At 51.1% G+C, this 26,553-nt stretch overlaps 1 protein-coding gene and 1 long non-coding RNA gene across 2 annotated transcripts in view; one reads left to right on the top strand and one right to left on the bottom strand.

Annotated features, from left to right (window-relative positions):
- Scn5a (sodium voltage-gated channel alpha subunit 5) overlaps positions 1–26,553 on the top strand; it is a 77,747-nt gene that overhangs the window by 47,459 nt on the left and 3,735 nt on the right. Inside the window, 9 exon segments of the mRNA XM_013122244.3 lie at positions 2,098–2,218; positions 2,863–3,017; positions 13,987–14,160; positions 16,547–16,669; positions 18,325–18,606; positions 20,074–20,127; positions 20,944–21,081; positions 22,276–22,380; positions 23,798–24,068. Of these exon segments, the coding sequence (XP_012977698.1) occupies positions 2,098–2,218; positions 2,863–3,017; positions 13,987–14,160; positions 16,547–16,669; positions 18,325–18,606; positions 20,074–20,127; positions 20,944–21,081; positions 22,276–22,380; positions 23,798–24,068 (1,423 nt within the window).
- On the bottom strand, positions 16,011–18,330 carry LOC121137519. The gene is made up of 2 exons (XR_005874784.1): positions 17,803–18,330; positions 16,011–17,018 (listed from the first exon to the last, which is right to left on the bottom strand). It is a non-coding gene; the product is annotated as an uncharacterized LOC121137519 (long non-coding RNA).

Genomic DNA, 26,553 nt, shown 5'->3' with positions numbered 1-26,553 from the left:
CTTTCTTTTCTTCTTACTCCATGGCTGGCTGGGTGGCTGGGAGGCTGGGTGGCTGGGAGGCTGGGTGGCTGGGTGGCTGGGTGGGTGGCTGGGTGGCTGGGTGGCTGGGTGGGTGGCCCCTGACCTCCTGTCTCCCTTTTCTCACTCCTTGCTCCCTTCCCTGGATTTCTTCTTCTATTTATTCTCCGCCTACCAGCCCCACCTGTCCCTCTCTCCTGCCTCGCTATTGGCCGTTCAGCTGTTTATTAGACCAATCAGGTGTTTTAGGCAGGCAGCGTAACACAGCTTCACAGAGTTAAACAAATGCAACATAAAAGAATGCAACATCTTTGCATCATTAAACAAATGTTCCGCAGCATAAGTGAATGCTATACATCTTAAACTGATATTCCACAGCACACTTGGGAGCTTTTCTGTTTCTATTTAAAAAATAAATGAGGGCGTTGGTGGCGCACACCTTTAATCCCAGCACTTAGGAGGCAGAGGCAGGCGGATCTCTGTGAATTTGAGGCCAGCCTGGTCTACAGAGCGAGTTCCAGGACAGCCTCCAAAACAATAACAAAGAAACCCTGTCTCGAAAAACCAAAATAAATAAATAAATAAATAAATAAATAAATAAATAAAATCGACATCTCTTGTTTCACTTGAAAATTTGAGAGCGGTGTTACCATGCTGTAGACAGGTGTCAGCCACTCCCCGGCCTCGGGTTCACTGTGGCACCACCCTCCTGATCCAATGTGTGACCCGCCTGGATCCTCTGCACATCTGGGTTCTAAGCCCCCAAGCCCGGGAGGCACAGATATGGGCGCGGCGACTCATCCAAGGGAGGGGAAGAGGGCAGGGGCAGCCACACAGCCCGGCCCTGGCACTCAGTCAGGAGCCTGAGTGTAGGCGGGCCTCAGGCAGCCAGCTGAGGTAGGAGTGGTGCTGGATGGAAGCAGATGGGTGTGCTCCTTTCTCCAAGGAAGCCCTTCTGATTCTTCTGTCCTAAAGCTCTGTTCCCCAGAAACAGGGAGGGACGAGGACCGTGTGTAAATGACTCATGGGGGGCAGTGCTCCCTGGAGAGGCCAGAAGGGGAGAAGGAAGGAGCCAGGCCAAGGCCAAGGCAGATTCTCTGGAGCAGTTCAAGCATGGAAACTGCAGAGCATTGAGCCTAACCCTGTGCCGCCCCGCTCTAAGGTCTGTGGTAACCACCCGGGCTGGCTGTCCACCAGCTAGACTGTTTTGTAGGGGCCAGCTAAGCCGCAGAGCTCACGGTGGTAGGACAGGGTGATCCACAGCCACAATGACACAGACGCTCACGGGCTGGCTATCAGATAGCAGCGGTTCTCAGCCTTCCTGACGCTGCGACCCTTAGTACAGTTCCTCATGTTGTGGTGACCCCAACCATAACTGTTGCGCGCATTATTTTAAAATGATTGTTTTTGTTGCTACTTCATAACTGTAGTCTTGCTGCTGTTATGAATCCCACCGTAAATATCTGGGTTTTCTGATGGTCTTCGGTGACCCAGTGAAAGGGTGTTTTCAACTCCAAAGGGGTCACAACCCACAGGTCCAGAACTGCCAACCTACAGCCTCCCTGGGAACCAAGCAGCTTATCAAGGTCTAGGGCCAAGGAGGGAAGATTCCAGCACTGTCTCAGACTCACCTGGTGCTCCGCCCCCAGCCCGACACCCCTAGGAGCCGGGTGGAGAGCATGGGCTGTCGTTGCCGTGTTCTCTGCGTGTCTGGCCTGCTGCTGTGTGCCTGTGCCTTGGTTTTGACCCTGTTCAGGACGTGTGTGTCTGTGTGCCAGTGGGCGTCCCGTTGCCTCCCCTACTGTGTCTGTCTTGTCCGAGCTAGATGAGTTTCTTTTCCTTGAGTTCTCCCGGAGCCCCTCACTCCCCCACACCCCAGCCCTAAACACAGTAGACCAGAGCCGCAGGCCCAAACGTCCTAAAGCCAGGTCCTCACTCCGAAGCGGCTCTGTGACAGGCGTCGGCCGCTTCCACCTCAGATTCCCAGGGTGTGCTAAGAGGGAGGGCCATCTGGACTCACCCTAGGCTCCCCCAGATGCTAGGTTGGAGCTGGAGGCTCATCCTCCCCCTCCCCCACAGGCCCCTGAGGACAGCTACTCAGAGGGTAGCACCGCTGACCTGACCAACACCGCCGACCTCCTGGAGCAAATCCCAGACCTTGGCGAGGATGTCAAGGACCCAGAGGACTGCTTCACCGAAGGTACCGAGGGGCCCTCAGCCTCAGCCACACCCAGAGGGGACCTGCACGCGCGTGCGTGCCATGCCTCGCCCCGAGCTGGCATCCGGCCTCCTCTACCATTTGCCTGCAGCGTGGGGTCACGGTGGGCCTGCCCGTGGTGCAGGACTGGACAGCATCACTAAGGGACGGCAGCACCGTGCAGTGTGGTGTGCCGGTTTAACCCAGGTCCGCCTCACCCTGCACCTAGGAGGCTTTCTCTGCCTGCCCACGGGGGCGTGGCGCGTGGTCATGTCAGTGGCTGACATCCGTAGCTTGTGAACCACTGCATCTGGAGTGCAGCTGTGGGTTTCCCGTCACATGCTACAGCAGCGTTAGCTGTTACCTAGGGCTCCACCGTTCCCAGGGCTCGGGGCACTGCAAAGACCGAGGTGGCTAAGTGTTTCCAGAGTCCGTCTCCTGAGGGGAACGGGCTGGTCCCCATCCCATCCCCAGCCCGACCACAGCTCCGTCCAGCCAGCCTCTTCACCGGGCATTTGCTGGGCGTGTGGCTCTCTGTAGGGAGCACCCGTAGACCTCCCGCACTGTGGGAGAGCCCACTGCATAGCCCACCGTTACCACCTTAACCTCAGTCATTCCGCCATCAGACCCTGCCCCCTCCCCCGCAGGCTGTGTCCGACGCTGCCCCTGCTGCACAGTAGACACGACGCAGGCCCCCGGGAAGGTCTGGTGGAGGTTGCGCAAGACCTGCTACCGCATCGTGGAGCACAGCTGGTTCGAGACGTTCATCATCTTCATGATCCTGCTGAGCAGTGGCGCCCTGGTACATCCTGGGGACACAGGGCTGGGCAGGGAGGACTAGAGGAGGAAAAGAAGGAGTCTCCCGCTAGGGCACTGGTCAGAAAGGGGGTGGAGCCTCTGCTGGAGATGTGCTCCCCGCCCCTCGTAGCAGACAAGCTCATAGGCCTAACACCCACAGCGCGTAAGAAGACCAGAGCAGAAGGGTTGGCACGGGCCCCGTGTCCAGCCCACTGCCTTGTTCCACGGAAGGGAAACCATTTTCTCTGGCTCTCCAGCCTTCCACAGTGGAACTCATCCCCCTGCCCGGCGAGGCCATTAGGCTACAGCCATGGCCGACAAGGCAGTGCTGGCCCCAACATGCTGGCCCCACACCACCCGTGCCTTCTGTGGGTCACCGGCTGAACCGTGTGGTTCACACCTTATCATGTTCTGTGCGTGTGTGAGTGCGTGCGTGCGTCAGCTGGTATGGAAACACACCCAAAGCTCCCCCGTTCAGAAGCCTCAGATATGGGGTGTGGGCCCAGGCAGCCGGATTCCCCATCTGTGTTTCTGGCCTGGGGGGTGGGGTGGGGGGAGTCTTTCACTCTAGCTGCGTACCTCAGCAGGTTTGAGCCACCCAGGTCAGTGCGAGATAAGAATGGAGTAAGAATGGGGCGGAGGACTCTGAGGGATGAGGGGCAAGGGAAGCTGGGGCAGTCTGGAAGGACTCCCTGGAGTCAACGTAGATGCTCACAGTGGAGGACGCCCAGGAGGAGCAGTGAGACACCCCCCAAAAATTCCCCATCTGGCTTCCAAGCCTTCTACAAAAAGATGGGCTGGCCCTGGAGATGGCTCTGGAAGGTGCCGGTGAGCAGGGATGGGCGTGATCCAGAGGGGAGTGAGCACTCGTGTTGTTGGCAACGCGAGAGCCCAAACGGGGAGCACTCTGCGTGCCCCTCCCTGCTGCGGCGTGGGCCTGGAGCCATGACTTGTGTCTCGCCTGCTGTTTTACCGTTGGCAGCCTGAGCCAAGTCTCTGTAGGCCTCGGAGAAGTATGATTTGACAGTGTGTTAACAAGTTTTGTTTTTAAACAGCCACAAACAAGGGCAAGTCAGAGCCATTTAGTCTGGGCTGTGCAGGAAACCTCAGGCTGGCATGAGTGAGGAGGAGTTTTGGCAAGCATCTGGTGAATCTAATCAGGGTAGACAGCCAAGCACTGCTGCTAAAAAACCGCATCAATGATATGCTGGGAAAAAGAAGTCTCCAAGTGTTATTTAAAGTTATAAACTTGTTTAACAGAAAGCAAGCTACATCCCTTCCAAAGCGCCGAGGGTGAGAAATTAAGAAAACAGGACTTTCGAGAAAAAAAAAAGAAGCAACAAGGAAGTGTAGAAAACAGAGAATGATAAACAGCCAAGCATGTTTTGATAATAAATGTAACGGGATAAAATTCACTTTCTAAAAGGAAAGGGACTCTGATCTTGAAAAATGTCGGCCTTGTATAATGAAGTGACTCAGAAATACTTAACATGAAACAAAAACTTAAACTGGTTGAGTATCCTTTATCCAAAACCCTTGGGTCCAGAAGTGATTCAGATTTTGGACGTGGGGGCATTTGAGGCTAGCTGCATAAATTAAATTAACCAGTTGAGCAGCCTAAGCACAGATTCCATAAATGCACAAAATTTGGAACTTGATGTCACATCAACTCTTAAAAACTTCCAGATTTCATTTTTTTTTTTGCATTAGGGATGTTTACTAGTTACTTCTCTCTTTGCTATAACAAAACACCTGACCAGAGTACCTTAAGGAAGGAAAGTCTGGTTTAGGGTCACAGCATAAGAGTGCCCAGTTCATCACGGCTGGGAAGGCATGGCAGCTGGAGCATAAGGCTGCTTACCCACACTTGGGCTGATAAGAAGCCGAGAGAGGTGACTTTTGGCCCTCATCTGGCTTTTCTTTCTTCTCTCTTTTCCCCCAATCTGTGGGAATGATGCCACTCACTCTGGAGGGAGCAGATGGCTTCTCAGTTAACCCTGTCTGGAAGCATAGGTACAGATGTGACCAGAGCTATCTCTATGGTAACCCTGGATCCAGCCAACTTAACAATGAAGATTTTCGGTGTGGGTGGGTGTGGTGTACACATATCTGTGTGTCTACACTGTGCATGTCTGTGTGCATGTGCATGTGTGCAGGTGTCCATGGAGCCAGAAGGGGGCGTCAAATCCGCCTGCAGTTACACATGGTTGGGAATTGCCCAGTGTGGTGCTGGGAACTGAACTCGGGTCCTCTACAAGAGCAGTGCATGCTTGCAAATGGTGAACCATCTCTCCAACCCCTGCGTTGAAATATTTTGAGTAGCAATGGAATTATTTTCTCCTCGCAGAACAAATTATTTTCTCTCTCATTAACAGACATGACAACAGAAATCATGGCATTTTTCTTGATGTGTTAATATTAAACAATGTTGAATTCAAGGTAAAAAGCTTGAAATAAGACAGTAAAGGCCCAACCTACAGTTAAAATACAACATCTGGGTCTGGAAAGATGGCTCAGTGATTAAGAGCATGTACTGCTCTTCCAGAGGGAGTTCAGTTTCCCCCACAAACGTGCAGCAGCTCACAACTGCCTGTCGCTACAGCTCCAGAGGCCCCAACGCCTCTCGCCTCTTGAGGACACCTGCACTGGCATGCATGTACTCTCCTCACACTGACACGCACACATGTGTAGTTAAAAGTAAAAGACACCATCAGCTGTCTTAGTTGTAAGAGCGTATGTAATACGTGAATAAATACATTTAAAATGCCATCCTTGGAGCTAGAGAGATGGACCAGCAGTTAACAGCACTGGCTGCTCCTCCTGGGAACCTGGGTTTGATCCTCAGCACCCATGTGGCAGCTCACAACCGTCTGTAACTATGGTCTCAGGAGATGTGATAGCATCATCTTCCGGCTTCCGTGTGCATCAAGCGTGTGAGTGGCACACAGACATACATGCAGGTGAAACACTTATGCACATGAAAATAAATACAATATTTTTTAAGTTAAAAGTACAACTGTCAGGACTATTGCTTGGGATTGCATAGCACTTAAAACTAAAGCGAAAAGCCACTGAGGGAAAACAGAGAAAAAGCAAGCCAGTGTAATGGTACTAAACTTTCCCTGTGGTGGGTTTGTAACAAATCAAGTAGGAAGAATAAGACAGTGAAAGACATGTTCTAAAAAGTTAAAAAATAAGCCAGGCAGTGGTGGCGCACGCCTTTAATCCCAGCACTCAGGAGGCAGAGGCAGGTGGATCTCTATGAGTTCAAGATCAGCCTGGTCTACAAGAGCGAGTTCCAGGCCACAGAGAAACCCTGTCTCAAAAAAAAGTTAAAAAATAAGTAACACTTAAGTAGAACTATGTACCAGGCACTGTTTTAAATATTTTACAAATATTAATTTAAGTTAATTATCACAGGATCCCTGTGAAATGAACACCACTGTTAAGCAATTCTACAGATGAAGAAGCTGCTGTAAATACCAAAACTAGAGACTGCAGATGCATTTGCCTAGAGTATGCAAGCTCTGCTGTCACCCCCAGCACAGAGATAGAGATCAGAGTTACGTACATGCATACATACATATGTACATACCTATGTACACAGATAGACACATTGACAAGCAGGCAGCCAGATGGATAATACAGACATACATGCATACATAGATAAGCAGGCAGGCAGATGAATACATACATATATACATACATATGCAGGCAGGCCCGTGGATATATACATACAAGCATGCATACATAGATAAGCAGGCAGATGAATATATACATACATACATATATACATACATGCATACATATGCAGGAAGGCGCATGGATATATGCATACAAGCATGCATACATAGATAAGCAGCCAGGCAAATGAATATATACATACATACATACATACATACATACATACATACATACATACATAGGCAGGCGGATGGATATATACATACATAGAGAAACAACTGGCTGGGGGAAGACCTGTATAGAACATGCAGAGAATGTATGTGAGATGCAGCCAATGCTGTAATCAGAGGACAATCCATTAAAAAATTATCAGTAAATGAAAAGACTAGATTAGGAATTTTTCCTATTTTTATCAGTTTTATTACAAGTATTTTCACAATCATTGTGATAATTAATCTTCCTTTTGGTGCGGTAGTGGTGGCGAACGCCTTTAATCCCAGCACTCAGGAGACAGAGGTAGGCGGATCTCTGTGAGTTCCTGCTGGTTTTACAAAACTACACAGAGAAACCCTGTCTCAAAAAAAAAACCCAGTAAACAAATCTTTTGTTTTGTGTACATAAATAGATTTCCTAACATGGTGCCATTCTGATACTTTAGGATATATCTATAATATATTAAGTATTTTAAATCTGTTACTGAATTCTATTGGCAAGGTGTAGTTGGCTTTTTCTTTTTTAACTCTTTGCTCTTTGACTTTTGGGGGGCCCATCACAGAGCTCCCCAAAATAAATACATGATATTTATACTTGCTTTTAAATGCCTGGCTTTAGCTTGGCTTGCTTCTAGACAGCTTTTCTTAAGTTATCCTGTCTAACTTTGCCTGTGGGCTTTTTCCTTTTCTTATTTCTGTGTCTTACTTTCACTCTTACTCCATAGGTAGCTAGGTGGCTGTGTGGCTGTGTGGCTGGGTGGCTGTGTGGCTGGGTGGCTAGGTGGCTGTGTGGCTGGCCCACAGTGTCCTTCTCTCCTTTTTTTATTCCTCTTTCTCCTTCAATTTATTCTCCCTGCCTAGCTATTGGCCATTCATCTCTTTATTGAACCAATCAGGTGATTTAGACAGGAAAATTACAACAGATTTATAGAGTTACACAAATGCAACATAAAAAAATGCAACACACCTTTGCATTGTTAAGCAAATGTTCCGCAACATTAAACAATGTAACACATCATTAACTAATCTAATATTCCACAATAACAAGGTTTTCTTTTCAAGATTTTTTGAGTGACCAATTGTTTAATTTAAGGAATTAGAAATACAAGGCCAATCACAAAACTCGGGCACCCTGAGTTCCTCTCCCAAAACCCACGTAACGTTGGAAGGAGAGAACCAACTCTTTAGGGTTATCCTCTGACCTACATACACACCAGAGCAAGCACACTCACAATCCCCCTCTCCCATACAATTACCAACCAATAAAATTGTTTAAAAAATAAAAACATAAGAACAAGGCAATCCTGAGCGAACCAAAGGCTGTGATGAATGAAACAAAAATATAAATTAATGAATTAGAAAACAAATAGCAAATTGACATAAAATTCTATAGCTAATTCCTTGAAAATAGAATCACAAATCACTAGCTAATCTAATTTCTCATGTTTCTCAGGATGGAGTTTATCACAGTCTGAGAGAAGAAAATACTTCCATCGCTATTTAAAGTTTTCTAATATGGAGGCTGGAGAGACTACTCAGTGGTTAAGAGCGTTTGTGCTCTCATACAGGACCAGAGTTTGGGTCCTAGCACTCATGGTGGGCAGATCGACCATGTGACCCCAGAGGATGTGATGCCCCCAGAGGATGTGATGCCCTCTTCTGATTTCCGTGGGCACTGCGCACACACACACACACACACACACACACACACACACACACCACATACATGCACACACACACACACACACAAATAAAATAGGGCCTAAGGGAATGACTGAGTCATTATGAGTGCTCACTGCTCTGATAGAGAGAATAGTTTAGTTCCTAGCACCTACGTGGCAGCCCACAACCATCTATATAACTCCAGTTTCAGGGATCTGATGCCCTCTTCTGACCTCCGTGGGCACTGCACACACATGGTGCACATAGATATAGATGCAGCCAAAAGACACACACACACACGCACACACGCACACACACGCACACACACACACAGATAAATATTTAAGAAAAGGAAAAAATTTAAAAGTCTAATATATGGAAAAAGATGTGAAGTGCATATATTATTTCTGTTAAAACTAACCTGATTTCAAAACCTCCAAGAATATTGAAAAGTAATCACACCACTTATCAGAACTCAGACTCGGCACTCAGAAAAACCTTCAAGAATATTGAAAAAAAAGTGACACCACTTTTCAGAGCTTAGACTCTACACTCAGAAATAATGGCGCGTTTATCTGGTATAATCAAAGGGGATCCAGTAGTAGATTTTAAAGATTAGGTATATCACATATATATTCTAAAATGTCAAAATGCTGATAATGTCCCAAAATCTATTCATGTGAGTAGAAAAAAGATAACATACAATTATCTAAATGAAGGCATCAAATCTGATGACGACAGAAATAAAACATTTTCTTCATTTACTGAAAAAGTTAACTGTTATCATTAGTTCTGTCATCATTAGTGGTAAATCATTTGAAACGTTTTCATTAAAGTTAAGAATATGGAAAAACCACTTAACTACTTTCTAGCATTAATTGTGATAGTAATCTTTAAGTACTTGCCAGTGCAATTAATTATCTTAAAGAATCGGGTGACTATAAAAGCAAAAACTGAGGCCATGCATGGTGTCACACACCTTTAATCTCAGCATTTGGGAGGCAGAGGCAGGTGGATCTCTGTGAGAGAGGAGAGGGGAGGGGAGGGGAGAGGAGAGGAGAGGAGAGGAGGGGAGGGGAGGGGAGGGGAGAGGAGAGGAGAGGAGAGGAATATATATGGAAAGTGAAGACAGGAAATCCCCTGAGACTCCCGAGCCAGCCAGCCTGGAGTCCACAGCAGCAAATTAGAAACCCTATCTCACACAACATGGATGGTGAAGACTGACACCCAGGGTTATCTATCTGACTGTGCTGCACTCACACACATGAACATACACACACCCTAGTACACACACACAGGTTGCATACACACAAAAGATACAAAGGTAACCATGACGGAGCTGGAGAGACGGCTCAGTGGTTAGGGGTACTTGTTGTTCTTGCCGGAGGCCTGTTTTTTTTTTACTCTCAGCACCTACATGGTGGCTCACCACCATCTTCAACCGCAGTTCCAGGAGATCCCACATCCTCTCTGAGGGCACTAGACATGCATGGAGTACACAGACACACGTGCAAGCAAGTGGCATTTAAAGGAGTCCACAAAACCCAGGCAAGTGATTAGCTGGTATTTATTAGGGGAGCACTCAAGGGAAGCACTCACACAGTGATGGTGAACAACCGTGGTCCTCAGCCCCTGGAGATGCAGTCGCTGCCCTTCAGGATGCTCCGACCACAGCCCCGGAGAGCCAGCCAGCCCCTCCTCTTCCTTGTAAGGGGTCACGTCCACATGCCTAAAGCCACGCAGGTCCACTGGCGAAACAAGATGCCACTTCAACAGTCCTACACGTAAACTAGAAAGTAGTCATATAACAGAAGGTGGCGTCAAGGCTTCTGCTCAGTAGTTGAGCTCTCGTGTGAGGCCCTGAGTTCACTTCTCAATGTGGCAAGAAAAAAATTGACATTAATAATAGTATTATTTGTGGAGAATACAGTCACCTAGGGAAAAGTATAATCCCACTAAAAACATCACATGGGCCAACGAGATGGCTCAGCTGATGACGTACTTGCGTGCAAGCCTGAGGACCTGAGTTCAGTTCCCAGAGCCCACACACAGGCAGAGAGAAAACCTTTCCACAGACACAGTCTCTGAGCTCCACACATGTATCACACACATAGCATGCACACAAACCACACAATTGCTCATATAAAAAACATGGCCAACTGTAAGAAAATGGATACAAAGAGCCTGCTGCTGTTGATACTGTTTCTTATGGATGAAACTGTAACACGTCTCTATTTCTTCTTCTTCTTTCCCTGATGTTGAAAATATAAAATAACAAATACAGCAGAAATGTGAGAGAGGCTGTTAAATAAGTATGGAATCTTGCAAGGCGTGAAAAACAGAAACAGACTCCGAACTGTGGTCTCAGGCAGGAAGGCTCTGGTCCCCAAACAGTTACTGTGGGGCTGCTAACGGGAAAGGTGCTTGCACTGAGCCTGAGGGTCCCCTGGCCCCCCAGACACACATGGAGAAGGGGACAACCAGCTCCCTACAATGTCCTCTGACCTCCACACATGTGTTATGGCCCCACCCCACAAATATGTAAAAATACTATTTTTGGTTTTGGTTTTTCGAGACAGGGTTTCTCTGTATTGTTTTGGAGACTGTCCTGGAACTCACTCTGTAGACCAGGCTGGTCACGAACTCACAGAGATCCACCTGCCTCTGCCTCCCGAGTGCTGGGGTTAAAGGCGCGCGCCACCGACGCCCGGCAAAATAATACTTTTATTAAGGAGTAAGATAGTACTACATTCCAACAATAGATTTGAAAAAAATTATCAGTAAAATTTGTCTTCAGAATTTCCCAAAACAAAAGAAGGTCATGGGAACAGACACTTGTCTAGAAACAGGTCGGGCTCTCGGCTCCATCCCAGCACCGAGAGGAACAAAACAAGCTAACAGCAGAAAGGCCTGGGCGGATCTAAGCAAACAGAGAAATGTCACACACAGTAAGGTTGACTTCTGATTAGTGGGCTTTATGAAGATTTTTTAATAAAATATTGGGCAGTTGACAAACCACTGAGAAATTCTTATTAAACTATATATTTACTTTTTACCCAATACATATTAGATTTTTGAAATTATAATATAAAAACAAACCACAAAGCTTAAAAAAGGTGGGGAGGAGGATTCTTTTCTAGTCTCAGAATAGGTGAGAGCTTTAAAAAAATTTCTCCTTTTCAAGTTTGGTTGTTTGCATGTATGCATGTACCATGTGTGTGTGTGAGTGTGTGTGAGAGTGTGTGTGTGTGTGAGACAGAGGACAACTTACAGGAGTTGGTTCTCTCCCCCTTCATGCAGGTCCCAAGAATTTCAAACACCCATATGATCCGGGCCATCTTTGGAAGCCCGTTTGCCTGGGTTTTGAGGCAGGGTCTCACCACATAGCCCCAACTTAGTTTAGAACTGGTGAACCTCCTGCCTCAGCCAGCCCAAGTGCTACAATGACACCCACCATACCCAGCTTTGTACTGCTCTCACAGAGGACCTGAGCAAATGTTTAATGTAGCCTAAAAATCGCTTTGTGCATATGTGTGGACACACATGCATATGCATACATTCACACAAATGATATCTGAATGTTCGCGTCCATTCCTGTATGCTCATGAAATTGGAAATGCCAATTTTGAGAATTTCTGGGGTTTTTATTTTATTTGTGTATTTATTTGGGGCTCTGTGCTTGAACCCAGAGTCATATTCATGCTTCTCACTGAGCTACATTCCCAGGCCTTGTTTGATTCATAAGAAGCACAATTTACTTTACTTCGGAAAGAATGAAAACATAGACACATAGCTCTCCACTTCTATCCTGAAGCCTCCGAGTCCATCCAAGGGCCTGCAGAGTGCTGCTGTGGTGCCCACACGGGCCCAATTAGCCACACAGAGGCCTCAGCTGTGTGTCCCCAGGCACTGCTAACCACACTCATCCCTGGACCGCAGCAGAGGCCCTGAAGTCAGACAGGGACCCAGGGGTGACTGAAGGACGCAGCTCCCTAGCATCCATGGTGACATGTTGCCTAGATGGGGAGCCTCAGAGCATGCTCTGGCTGGAGAGGGAACAGTCAGAAGGCCAGAGGAGGAAGGGCAGCCGGAAGCCCCGGCAGTGGGACACTGTCCCCCATGGCTCAGAAGGGATGCTGGGTGGAGGCAGGGATGAGGAAAAGAGGGGAAATCTTTTTGTTGTCTTTAGTGTGCTAGGGACAGGAGATCCCAGAGCTTTAACCACGCCAGGCAAGAACTCCAGGCTGAGGTTACACGTTTGACTCCTAGATTCTGAGGACAGACTAATTGTCCCCGATGTTAGAGCCCACAGGGCTTGTAGTCATTTACTGAAAGTTCTGCTGTGGCTGGACGGTGGTGGCACACGCATTTAATCCCAGCACTTGGGAGGCGGAGGCAGGTGGATCTCTGTGAGTTCGAGGATAGCCTGTTCTATAAAGCAAATTCTTGGCCAGAAAGGGTTATACCAGTGAGAACCTGTCTCAGAACAAGAAATCAATCTATCAATCAATTAAAAATAGTAAGTGATGTGTGGCTTTGGGGAATGTCTGAATTTTAAAAAGACAGAAAATTCTGCTTTGGACCAAGTACTTATGGGTTTTTGCTTATTTAAGTGTATTCATTATAAGGGGGGACCTCAGTCATTGCTAGAATGGAGCCCATTATAAATTTGCATGGGAAATGGTAAATATACAAGATAATACAAAATGGAGGGAAAACCAGAGCCGTTTTGCACACTACACCCAGCAGAAAGCTGAGAGCTGTGTGCCTATTCCCCCTCTCTGGCTTAAAATGGGCACGTTCTGGAAAGCTTAATTTAGTTGTTTTCTATATCTTGTCTATTTATATAATTCAGACTCTTACTATTTCTTTTTTCCCCGTGATGGGAATCGAGCCTGGAGCTTCACACACGCCATGGCAAGGCTAGCTACAGAGGCACAGCCCAGCATTTATTTACTTACTTATGGTTTATTACTTTTCATTTCGAGGCAGGCTCTCACAAAGCTCCTCGGCTAGCCTCGATATCTCTTCTCCCCCACGCCCCACCCCGCCCCGTTCCCACTCCCCCTCTGTCTCTCTCCAGCGAGGACGGGCTTTATGGTCTTCCTGTCTCAGCCTCCCAAGTAGCTGGGATAACAGGCCTGCGGCACCAAGCCCAGACAGGCGCGTGACCCCAGAAGTGCGCTAGCCCAGAAGTAACAGAGGAAGTACACTGCTCAGCTATCCACCTAGAGTGGGCACGGTCTCCTGGCCCATCCACGGTTGATGGGGAGGAAACAGCGGCTGTGAAGGGAGGCATACCTCCCCTCACACGGGTCTGTCCTCAGTTCCCCTGCTCCTTCGCATCAGCCGTTGCTATCAGTGTCCCCTGCAGCCTGAGCTGCTTGGCAATGATCTCGTCTGCCTTGCCCATAGGCCTTCGAGGACATCTACCTGGAGGAGCGGAAGACCATCAAGGTCTTGCTGGAGTACGCCGACAAGATGTTCACCTATGTCTTTGTGTTGGAGATGCTGCTCAAGTGGGTGGCCTACGGCTTCAAGAAGTACTTCACCAACGCCTGGTGCTGGCTGGACTTCCTCATTGTGGATGTGAGTGGGCACGGGGCGGGGACCCAAGAGGCAGGGGCTCATGGCCACGCAGGGGATGGAGAGACAGGGCCAGGCAGAATCACCGTGCGGAAGTTGGGGTGCTCAGCTGTGCTGTGTAGCAGGTGAGGAGAAGGGAGCCAGGCGTGGGAGCCTAGACCTTGGCCAGGGAGGAAGAGCAGCTTGAGGGCAGGGACCTGCCTCAGAGCAGGACCTGCGGGAGACAGTCGAGAGCAGGGATCTGTTCAGGCAGAGTCCTGGGCCAGGAGCAACAGCGGGACATGCTGCCAGGGTGGCCAGAGGGAGGAGCTGAACAACGCCTGTCTGTTGAAGTCCTCCCCACGGGTGGACCACAGCGACTCAGGCCCCCCAGACTGAGGACCGGCAGAGAGCCTCCATGCTCACTCGGATGGTGGGAGGATGTCCAGCTGAGTTGGGTGCAGAAACCACCAGGAGATTGGGATGGACACCGCCTGTGAACAGGAGGAAGGGTGAACTGTGGCTGCATGGACCTTGTCTGCCCAGGGTGTGTCCCGGGATGGCAAGAGCAAGACATGAGCATGTTCCCTGAGGTCTCAGTGGGCAGATGAAGTGGGAAGCCCCTTCCCCAACCTTCCTGGACTCCAGGGCTTTGCAGGATAAGTTTGGGCCAGATGGGTCAAGTTAGGGGGCGACAGAGCTGGGGGGAGGCAATGCTCAGGGTGGGGAGCATCCCTGAATCCACTTTGAGTGAGGGGATAGGATTCAGGAGCCCGGGTATGTGTGAACCCCAGGGATGGAGAATAAATATAGAAAGACCTGGGCCCTTGGTGTCCAGCCTAACCTTTTTCTATCACCCCAAGGGGCCAAGAGAATGCTGAATGTGTGATAATGGACTGGGTGCCTTCTGGCCTCAGGTGATCCCAGGTCTCCAGGTGGTCCCAGGCTCGGATGGTCCTAGGCCTCAGGTGGTCTCAGTCTCAGGTTGTAGGGAGAGACCTAGGCACCTGTGACGCTGACCACACCCATTTTGGACATGGCCACAGGTGGAATAAAGGGCTGAGGAGAGAGGCGCTTGCTCTCTTTTCGGGGTTCCGGTCTGGTCCCCGAGTGTGGCTGAGACTGGATTTCTTGGAACGCCGATCTGGTTATCAGGTTCTCTTGTGAGTGGTGTTCTTTAATAAACTGACCATCGGTATTCATACCCCATGTATGGTTATATTCCTCAACTGCTGGTGTCAGAAGTGGGATCCTAAAGGGGAGCAAGGACTTAGATAGCCCACGAATATTATCAACCGAAGTGAAAAAGAATTAGAATGGGTAGAAAAGAGAAAACTAGAAGCACATGTGGACCGTGTGGATCCAGAACTAGACTGTATTCTGGTTATTGTACCATCTAGAGAACACCCCTCAGGGATTTTGATGCAGAGGGAAGATATATTAGAATGGTTATTTCTGCCACATAAACAGAATTTAAAAACTAAAGACATATATAGAAGAGATCTCTGATTTGATTTCTAAAGGCAAATTAAGGCTTTGTCAACTAACTGGAAGGGACCCAGCAGAAATTATAGTACCTTTAACTAAGGAGGCCCTGGGCTCATGTTCAAGGACTATCATAGGTCTGGAAGTCCCAGCCCACCTAGAGGCAAAGTGACAGCAGACAATAAAGTAAATGGAAATGAGCCCGTCGGGGCTGGCGAGATGATTCAGCGGGTAAAGGCACTTGCTGCCAAGTGTGATGTCCTGAGTTCCATACCCCGAATCTATAGGATTGAAGAACCAACTCCTACAAGTTGTCCTCTGGTCTCTAAACGTGCACGTGCCCGCATGTGCAAGTGCGTGGGCAGACATGTGCAAACACACACACACACTAAGTAGATACAGAAGGTGTTTTTAAATACCAAGCACATTAGCTGGGTGTGAGAGTACGGCCTATAATCCCAGCACTCGGGAGACCAAGGCAGTAGGATCGCTGTGCGTTCCAGGGCAGCCAGGGCTAAAAAAAAAAACAAAAACAAAAACAAAAAAAGGGAAATTTGGTATTGAGGGCGAATTAGCATGGAGAAAAGAAACCAGGGAGGGCCAGGTATTAGGAGTACAGGCACCAAACTCTAGGGCAGAGGGGAAGATGTAAGCTGCAACTCTGCTCAGCCGCACAAACGGCAGTGTAGGGAAGACATGTCCCTGGTCATGGGGTCAGTGGTTGAGACATACATACAGCGAGCTCTCTGAAGAGCCTACAGACAGGACAGTCTTGGCTTGCCACAGGCCTTCAAGGTTCTGGGAAGCACGGCCTCATGGTTCGCTGGCTGGCAGAGAAAGACTGGCGGGCCAGCCTGACGTGAGCTGCGAGCCTGCCACCTGCCTCTGGGGCTGTGCCCCCTTCCCACCACTCCCTTCTCCATAGGTCTCGCTGGTCAGCCTCGTGGCCAACACCTTAGGCTTTGCCGAGATGGGCCCCATCAAGTCCCTGAGGACACTGCGCGCACTGCGACCTCTGAGGGCCTTGTCACGATTTGAGGGCATGAGGGTAAGCGGAGCTTCTACCATCCTAGCAGGTGGAAGAGGGTGAGGGCACACCCCCAGCCTCCTGACCAAGAAAGGCTCTCCCAGCTCTCCCCTTCAGGCGGAACTCGCCGGAGCACGCTCTCGCCGATACCCAGGCCCATCGGCAGCAGGGCCCAGTGCTGCTGCTCTCTTCCGCTGGGGCCTACCTTGTAGGCTGCTCTGCAGGCTGGCAGCCCTCACTTCCTGGCAGGCATGGGCTGCCTTTCCCACATCCTTATGTGATGGTGCAGGGCAGTGCCTCGGGGGCCAAGGGAGGTGTTGTAGAGCAGGCTGTGTTCTGACCTTCAGATGAGGGTTGGCCGGGTGTGATCCTACAGGCATGTGGGGGTGCGCGTTTTACCAAAGGATGTGGGCATATACGGCAGATTTTAATATCTCTTTTAAAAGTGTGTGTGTGTCTGTCTGTCTGTATGTGTGTGTGTGTGTGTGTATCTGTGTGTCTGTCTGTGTGTGTTTACACACACAGTTCTTCATGGCTTCAGAGAACAAATCTGTCATCCCCCTGCCCCGGCAGGTAGCGTCACACTGCTCGTCATTTGGTTGATGGCTTTGAACCTTGCCCGTACCACCAATACATTACACTGCTTAGTCCTGGCAGGAACCCACCCCCAAGGGAGTAATCGGACCAGAGTTAAATGTCTCTTTGGGAGCCGAGGACACTTGATTCCAGAGGGACACAGAGTGATGCTAGGTGCCAGGAATGCCTCTGATGTGGCCGCTGGCTGCAGTGCCAGCCATGGGCAAACTCCCGGGGTTTCTATGGAAAGCTTGGTCCCCAGGGAACCGGGTTTCCCACCTGCTCCAGGGATGTGCTGTCTGCTCCAGAATGTCACCCCTCTCTCGACTTTGGACCCTCTGTGCCTCCGTAGACTCCACCCCAGCTCCACACCCATCCGTGTGGTCCGTAGACTCCACTCCAGCTCCACACCCATCCGTGTGGTCCCTAGACTCCACCCCAGCTCCACACCCATCCGTGTGGTCCGTAGACTCCACCCCAGCTCCACACCCATCCGTGTGGTCCGTAGCTCCCTGCTCATGGGTGGCTGGGACCGTGAGTGGGCCAGAGTTCCCCAAATGCATCTATCAGGAGGCTACCTTCTGGGGGCTCAGGAAGAGCGTATGGAGTCAGACAGCACTCTGCAGACGTAGCAGGGGGTCTCCTGGGAATGCTTCAGGGAGCCATCCTCTCCCAGTCACAGCCTAAGTTGAGCGCAGAGAACATAGGACCAGCAGGACTGACACAGGGCCTAAACCCTTCAGCTGTGTCTGAGCCTGTCCTGCCCACTGGGCTCCCGGCAGCACCAGCCAGCAGAGACCTCACTGTTGGGAGAGCTGAGTTTTGCAGATCATAGCTGAAGTAAAAGAGGGCTGGAAGGGAAAATTCTGGAGTTACCTCAGCGTTTAGGGTGTAGATTAAAAGGCCTCTGGATTCCGTCTCCCCTCCCTTGCCACCGGAGTTCTAGTCGCAGAGTCAGCCCCCTCCACGAGTGGAAGACGCCCCCACTCCCACCCTCACAGCCACCAGTGGCCCACAAGTCTAGCCACTGGGGGGGGGGTCTTGAAAAGAGTACATGCTGTAGGCCACCCCAAGAACTGTGTCCGCTCTCTGTCCACGAGGTGGTGGTCAACGCGCTGGTGGGCGCCATCCCCTCCATCATGAACGTCCTCCTGGTCTGCCTCATCTTCTGGCTCATCTTCAGCATCATGGGCGTGAACCTCTTCGCCGGCAAGTTTGGTAGGTGCATCAACCAGACCGAGGGGGACCTGCCGCTCAACTACACCATCGTGAACAACAAGAGCGAGTGTGAGTCCTTCAATGTGACCGGAGACTTGTACTGGACCAAGGTGAAAGTCAACTTCGACAACGTGGGGGCTGGGTACCTGGCTCTTCTGCAGGTGGTAAGTACGGCAGAGCGCCGGGTGCTTCAGAAACATGCCCCTCACCCTCGTGTGGGCAGGAGCAGGGCAGTGGAGTCGTACTGGGTCCCTGAAGTAGGGTCGCGGGGCCCAAAGAGATTAGAGTTTCCCAGGGACGTGGCTCCTCGGGAAGCCCCCAGAGTCTCAGTCCTAGAGTGAATCTACACTGTCCAGAGTGTTCGGCATGGGCATCAAGCCAGCACTAGACAGGACCAACTCCCCAACTGTCAATCAAATGGACCTCTTTGGGCGGCACAGGCTAGATAGGAAAAGACTGTGGGCTCCCCAGGGACTGAACTGTAAAACTGAGACTGACCACCCTCTGTTGTAACACGGGATGGCTGTTTAAAAGAATGCTTCTGAGATGGGGACAGAACTCACTGAGTGCTGGCCTAACGTGTGCCGGGCCCTGGACTCCTAATCCCACCCCCCCACCCCTGCCCCGTCTTTGATGCGCAGGTTCTCTCCGTTGTCCGCTTACTTTATGAGCAGGGTGGTGTAGAGATTATAACATCTGCCATAAAATCAGCCCAGGGCTGGGGAGATGGCTCGGTTCATAAAGTGCTCACCACGCAAGCGTGAGGATGTGAGTTCAGATCCAGGCTCCCGCATCAAAAGCCAGGCGTGGTGTCCTGTAAACACAGCGGTGGAGGTGGAGACAGGAGGAGCCCTGGGGCTTGCTGGCCAGCCAGTCTAGCAAATCAGCAAGCTCCAAGTCCAGTGAAAGATTGCCTGAGAGGGAGAGGGAGAGGGAGAGAGAGAGGGAGGGAGGGAGGGAGGGAGAGAGAGAGACAGAGAGAGAGAGAGAGAGAGAGAGAGAGAGAGAGAGAGAGAGAGAGAGAGAGAGAGAGAGAGAGAGAAGCGGGGACCACCCAGATCAGTGCCCTCGTCATGTCACGCCTGCAACAGTGTATCCTGTAACACTGTGGCTCTGGAATCTCCTCCCAGAGGTCACACCACAGTGGTAGGAATAGTTACATCAGAGAATTTGGCAAATATGTTAGGGATGTTTCTTTCCTTCCGGAAAACAAGTTGCTAGCTACTTGGCAGAGCAGTGGCAGAAAGGGTGCCGTTGTTACAGGCAGGATGTGGTCCTCTGAACGGCAGCACAGAGCTGACCAGGCCATCCCTACAGTCAACCTCAGAGCAAGGCCACTGTCTGGACCCTGCACTGTATTAGAACCTGACGTGTGTTTTTGAGGACCGGACCTTCTCCTGGCCTGAGAAGCCCAACATGGCCTTCTTGGGGTTTCTGCTCAGCACCTACTCCTCCATCCCCTCCGGGCCCCTCCCGAAGGCCTTTCCCTGGGCCATCAGCCTTCTGGACACTACTGATAGGGTGGGCAGGGGCCTTCTTGTGGGAGGCGGTTTCTAGCCCTCGTTGAGATGAGGGTTCCCTGTAACTGAAGCAGAGCGTCTGTCTGATGACCTTCATGCTCTTCCTCACAGGCAACATTCAAAGGCTGGATGGACATCATGTATGCGGCCGTGGACTCCAGAGGGGTAGGTTGCCACTGGCTTCTCCCAGCAAAAACGGGCACATGAGGGAGGCCTCGTGGCGGGAGGAGCAGGGTGTGTTGGGTCAGCCTCAGGTTCAGCTTTCCCAGGGGTGCTCAGGCCCAGGCCTGCAGCAAGGCCATGTGGTTTTCATGGAGTCCCCAAATCCTCCGTGTTTCACACCCAGCCCGCTGTAGTTTATGCATCCTCACTCAGGAGGGCGGGGTGGGGCAGCAGAGACGTAGATGAGTTTCTCCATGTCCTCGTGCCCCACCCAGTCATACTTTATGATTGAGGGGCAGCTGAGAGAGCGCCCAGTGTAACCCAGTCTCCCGTGGCCTAGGGATTCGGGGTCATTCCTTAGCGTGGCGCGTGGCATGCCGAGTGTCCTTGCCTGCCACCGTCATCTCCACACATCTCCACCTCCACTCTGATCACAGCCACTCAGAGTCACGTACAGCCTGGAATGGTGGCAATCCTGTGGGTGTATGCACACGCACATGCACACGTGCACATACACATGCACACAGTGCATGCACACACATGCACACATGCACACACGTGCACACACATGCACATATACACATGCGCACACATGCACATATGCATACACACGCACATACACACACGCACATACACATATGCATACACACACGCACATACACATATGCACATGCACATACACACACGCACATACACACACACACATGCACATACACATATGCACACGCACATATGCACACGCACATACACACACACGAGGGCCCCCACCGCAGCCCCGCCCTGCCGGTGTGGCCGCCACGTCTGGTGTCTCCCCTGTAGTACGAGGAGCAGCCGCAGTGGGAGCACAACCTCTACATGTACATCTACTTCGTCGTCTTCATCATCTTCGGCTCCTTCTTCACCCTGAACCTGTTCATTGGTGTCATCATCGATAACTTCAACCAGCAGAAGAAAAAGATACGTAGAGTATTGTCTCCGCCTGGGTGGGGAGGCAGGGGAGCATTGGGGGGGCAGGGGAGCACTGGGTGGGGGGCAGGGGAGCACTGGGTGGGGGGCAGGGGAGCATTGGGGGGCAGGGGAGCACTGGGTGGGGGGCAGGGGAGCACTGGGTGGGGGGCAGGGGAGCACTGGGTGGGAGGGCGGGGGAGCACTGGGTGGGGGGCAGGGGAGCATTGGGGGGCAGGGGAGCACTGGGTGGGGGGCGGGAGAGCACTGGGTGGGGGGCAGGGGAGCATTGGGGGGGCAGGGGAGCACTGGGTGGGGGGCAGGGGAGCACTGGGTGGGAGGGCGGGGGAGCACTGGGTGGGGGGCAGGGGAGCATTGGGGGGCAGGGGAGCACTGGGTGGGGGGCGGGAGAGCACTGGGTGGGGGGCAGGGGAGCATTGGGGGGGCAGGGGAGCACTGGGTGGGAGGGCGGGGGAGCACTGGGTGGGGGGCAGGGGAGCATTGGGGGGGCAGGGGAGCACTGGGTGGGAGGGCGGGGGAGCACTGGGTGGGGGGCAGGGGAGCACTGGGTGGGAGGGCGGGGGAGCACTGGGTGGGGGGCAGGGGAGCATTGGGGGCGGGGGAGCACTGGGTGGGGGGCCGGGGAGCACTGGGTGGGGGGCAGGGGAGCACTGGGTGGGAGGGCGGGGGAGCACTGGGTGCCAGAGGCCCCCATCGTGCCTGCTGTCTTAGGAATAATGAGCCTCTTCCTGGTTCTGAGGAAATACGGCAGGGAGGGTGTGGGCATGGAGGTGAGGAGCAGGAGGGACTCTGGTGGTCTGTGCCCTCCCTCATCTAGCTGAGAGAGATTCAGGGGTGAGAATTTGGACTATGAACCTGATCTGTGATCAAGAATCATGGGTGGGGCTGTGCAGAGGCCCAAGGAGACACGGCAGAGAGGCCACGATTAAGAGAGATGCTTAGAAAGATGCCGAGGTCTGTCTGACGAAGCCACGTGAGAGGGTCGAGTAGACACTGGATCTGCAGGCCACAAGATCATGAGGATTTCCCAGGGAACAGGGAGGGACCCTGGGAAGGCAGGCTTGGGGGAAATCTCTCCCAATGCACCTTTGGGACAATATGCTATGAAGTGGTTGTGCCTGACACCTTCACTCAGGAGGCGGGATCCTGAGAACCCCACAGTTATGCTGGTGCTGTCTCCTATACCTAGGGGGCCAGGACATCTTCATGACAGAGGAGCAGAAGAAGTACTACAATGCCATGAAGAAGCTGGGCTCCAAGAAGCCCCAGAAGCCCATCCCACGGCCCCTGGTGAGCGAGGCTCCCTGGCAGTCAGAGAGGGCCTCTTGGTAGTCCTGGGACCCTCCCTCGAAGCCAGCCATCAAGAGCTCTTGAGTCTTCAGCCCTGCTGAGGGGCGCTCTCCTGTTCCCACGCACACAGAGGTCTGAGCCTCACACAGAGAGCAGAGAGGGCGTTGAGGAGACAGTAACACCTAGGCACACTGCACGCTCACAGGAACTCAGCTGTGTCCAGGGAGCCCCTCCTTCCTTTCAGGGGTACAGGCCCTTCCCAGGGAGTATAGTGAGCAACTGAGTCGTGTATAATTCCAGCACTTGGAAGGCAGAGGCAGGAGGATCACTGTGAGTTCAATACCAGCCAAGACTACATATTGAGACCCTGTCCCAAAAACAAATAATATTCAGGGACATTAGATGAGATTAGCTTAAACTCCAGCCAATCGGACAGGCCCAGTGTTTCAGACCTTTCATCTGCCCTGCCTACTCACCTGTCCTCTCCTAGATGAGGGGTGTGTGTGAGTGTGTGTATATGTGTGAGTGTGTGTGTATGTGGGTGAGTGTGTGTAAGTGTGTGGGTGAGTGTGTATATGTGTGAGTGAGTCTGTGTCTATCTGTGAGTGTGTGTATGTGGGTGAGTGTGAGTGTATATGTGTAAGTGTGTGGGTGAGTGTGTATATGTGTGAGTGTGTATGTGAGTGTGTGGGCATGTGTGTGTATGTGAGTGTATATGTAAATGTGTGTATGTAAGTTTGTGAGTGTGTGTATATGTGAGTGTGTGTGTGTGAGTGTGAAGAAACATAGAGTAGCTGGAGAGATGGCTCAAGTGTTTCAGACCATGTACTACTCTTGCAGAGGACCTGAGTTCAGTTCCCAGCACCCACATCAAGCAGCTCAGCACTGCGTGTAACTCCAGTTCCAGGGGTCGAGTAACATTTTCTGTATTCCCCAGACACCCATCTGCATTCACATCCCTACATGCAGGCACACAAATATACACATTTTAAAAATAACATTTTTAAACATATAAAATAATTGTATTCAGCACAATAAATAACATCCATTTCATAGAAAGCATGGAGAAAACATTAATCTGAAGGCATACACAAGTTTAAATTTGACCTTGAACCTTCAGGTTGTAAGACTAAAGAGCAGCACAGTGGATGGTGTGCTGAAACCAAGGGTAAAGGTCGGCCTGTAGATCCATTAGTGGACGCCATCGGGACCAGGCCTCATTGCCTGGAGGGGAGGGGGTGTCAGGCAGGAGGGCCAGCTGGTCTACCTCCATGCTTTCCCAGTCTGTATGTGCCATATGGTTGGGGGTGGGGGTCTGCCGTCTCCCAGAGGGTGGGAGGATGCAAGTTGTCTGGGCTGAGTGGCAGCAGAGTCCCCTAGGTCCCTGCTGCCCTGAGCCCCTCACCTTTTCTTCTAGAACAAGTACCAGGGCTTCATCTTCGACATTGTGACCAAGCAGGCCTTCGACGTCACCATCATGTTCCTCATCTGTTTAAACATGGTGACCATGATGGTGGAGACGGATGACCAGAGCCCTGAGAAGGTCAACATCTTAACCAAGGTCAACCTGCTCTTCGTCGCCATCTTCACAGGCGAGTGTATTGTCAAGATGGCTGCCCTGCGCCACTATTACTTCACCAACAGCTGGAATATCTTCGACTTCGTGGTCGTCATCCTCTCCATCGTGGGTGGGTATGCGAGTCTGCCGGACAGAGACGCCCTGTCCAGGCCGTGTTTCTAACCCCGCCCACTGTTGTCCACCTAATGTGCAGGCTCTCTCGCCCTTTCTCTGCGTCCCTCCCTCCCTCCCACACCCTCTCTCTCTCTCTCTCTCTCTCTCTCTCTCTCTCTCTCTCTCTCTCTCTCTCTCTACACACACACACACACACACACACATCGCTCTGAAAACAACTTGTCAGGAAGGGCCCATTCAAGCCAACGTGGCCAACCTGAAGAGACCCCAGTACCCCATCCTGGCTCTACCCTCCCTGGGACACAGCTCTGTGGCTATTCAGAAAACTTCAAGGTTGAGGCTCGGAAAAGGAATGACCACTGTAGAGACTCTCCTACCCTCCAGACAGAAGCGTACAGCCTAGGTTGAAGGAAGAGGAGGCGAGTCCCTAGGAATCGCCTGAGAGTGTAGAAGACATAAATCATCCCGAGGAATCCTAGTCCAACTTGTGTACTGGGTCCTTGTCAAAACACATCCTCGTGCATTTCACCTGAGGGACAACGTAGGACAAGAGCATGACAGGCAAGGCCCTCCCTATATCTGTTCCGCCCCAGAACCCAAATTCGTATGACAGTTTTATTGAGATGTGATTCATGTACTATAAAACCCACAGAAGGCTAACTTAAAATTCACTTGACAGCGAACATTCTTTGGATCTCACTACCATTAGGCCTTGCTTCACGCCAGGGATATGATCTGAGAAATGTGTCACTAGGCAATTTCGTCATTGTGTGAACATCACAGAGTTTGTCTCACACAGAGGCAGCTACAAGGTCACTGGGCAGTGTGATCCTGGAGGACCGTTGTCACACTGTGGTCCGCCACTGCCTTGATGACTATTATGTGGAACATGACTGATTTTCACCAAACTGGGCAACACGGCCACTGTGTAATGCCAGAAAGCCCCCACAGAGACTCCACCCACTGGTAGCCTCTCTCCATGTCCCCTCTCCCTCAGCCCCTGGCAATCACCAACCTAGAACATTCAAGAATTGTGAAACTGCTCTACATGCTCACCATTGGTGATCAGAGCTCCCATTAATCCACCTACACACACACACACACACACTCACACACACACACACACACAAAACGGGCTTTTTACAATGTTGCAGCCGTCCTGGTGAGAGTACTACCTCGCTGGTGTTTGGGTTTCTAACGCCCTGGTGGCTAATGAAACTGATGTCTTTTCCTATGCTTATGGCTCTTTGTTCATCTTCCATAGAGAATAGCTGTTCAGAACTTTTATTCATGTTAAAAATTAGAGTATTTTATCTTTTTTATTGTTGAGCTGCAAGAGCACTTTATCTCTTCAGGATTCTAGTCCCTTATCAAATACACAAATCAAAAATATCCCCCCCCTTCTCTTTTTGTTTCTCTGTCTTTGTGATGTCTACTGAAACACAGATGTTTTGTTTTAATTTCAATGAAGCCTAATTTTGACCCTATGTATTTTCCTTTGTTGCTGTGCTCAGAGCCCAAATACTTGACCCCACCCCCATCCCCTTGAGTACAGATCTACCTTTGCCTTTCTGCCATAAACGTCATCTACCTCTGGCGAATCTAAAGAGGCTAAGGCGGGCGCTCCTGCTGTGGCAGTGATGGGCAAGCAGTTAGAACATGAAGAAGGCTCAGAAATGCCCCAGACCCCAGGTGGAGGCCAGGATGGCGGTGTGCCCCGTGGGGCCAGAGGGTAGTGTAGGGGACTCAGGCTGTCAGGTAGAGTGGACCACAGAAGCCTTGGCTCTGGAGGCACAGCGTGTACTTCATCACCAGCCGGTGCTGGTGCTGGACTGAGCCAGGGTGTGGCTAAGTAAGAGGTTGCCATGGAGCCAGGGTGACTGGGTCTCATCCTAGCTTCGTCACTTGGGTCGGTTACCTTCTTCTGTTTCCACCCTTCTGGGGTGAAGATGATGCTGGTGGCTCATTTTCCCAGAGTCCTGGGGAGTCTAAAGAAAGGAAGGCTGTAAGGCGCAGAAGCCAGTGTTCCTGACACGTACCAGCTGTCACCGTTACGATGTGGAGCCAGGAGAGGTCCCTTACACTCCCGAGAGGCAAGCTTACCTCACCCTGTCTCCTGTAATGTACCTGTGCCCTTAAAGGAGAGATCCAAAGAGGGAAAGCCCTCGAGCTGAAGGGTGGTAGGAGCCATCACAGACACACTGAGCTCGCTCTGTGTGGACAGCACTGATCCTAGGCAGAGTGTGCGCCCCGAGTATGCGCCTGCCGCGTCTGCATCTGTCAAGAGGAAATGGGCTAGCGGCAGAGCTGAGATTTTACGCCTCCAGTGAGGCTCCAGGAGAGAGAGCCCTAGGTTGCTGGGCCTCAGACCATACTTAGAGTAGTGAAGAGCTGGAAACCGTGAGCTGTAGCTCCTGCAGGACTGCTCCAGTGCTGAGTGAGTGCCCTCTGGCCTCGGAACCCATGTAACAGTGTCCTGG

The sequence above is a fragment of the Mesocricetus auratus genome, unplaced genomic scaffold (genome assembly GCF_017639785.1).
Source record: "Mesocricetus auratus isolate SY011 unplaced genomic scaffold, BCM_Maur_2.0 Super-Scaffold_100691, whole genome shotgun sequence".
NCBI classification, from domain to species: Eukaryota; Metazoa; Chordata; class Mammalia; order Rodentia; family Cricetidae; genus Mesocricetus; species Mesocricetus auratus.
The sequence above is the reverse complement of the archived record's forward strand: the minus strand, read 5'-3'. Positions and strand labels throughout refer to the sequence as shown.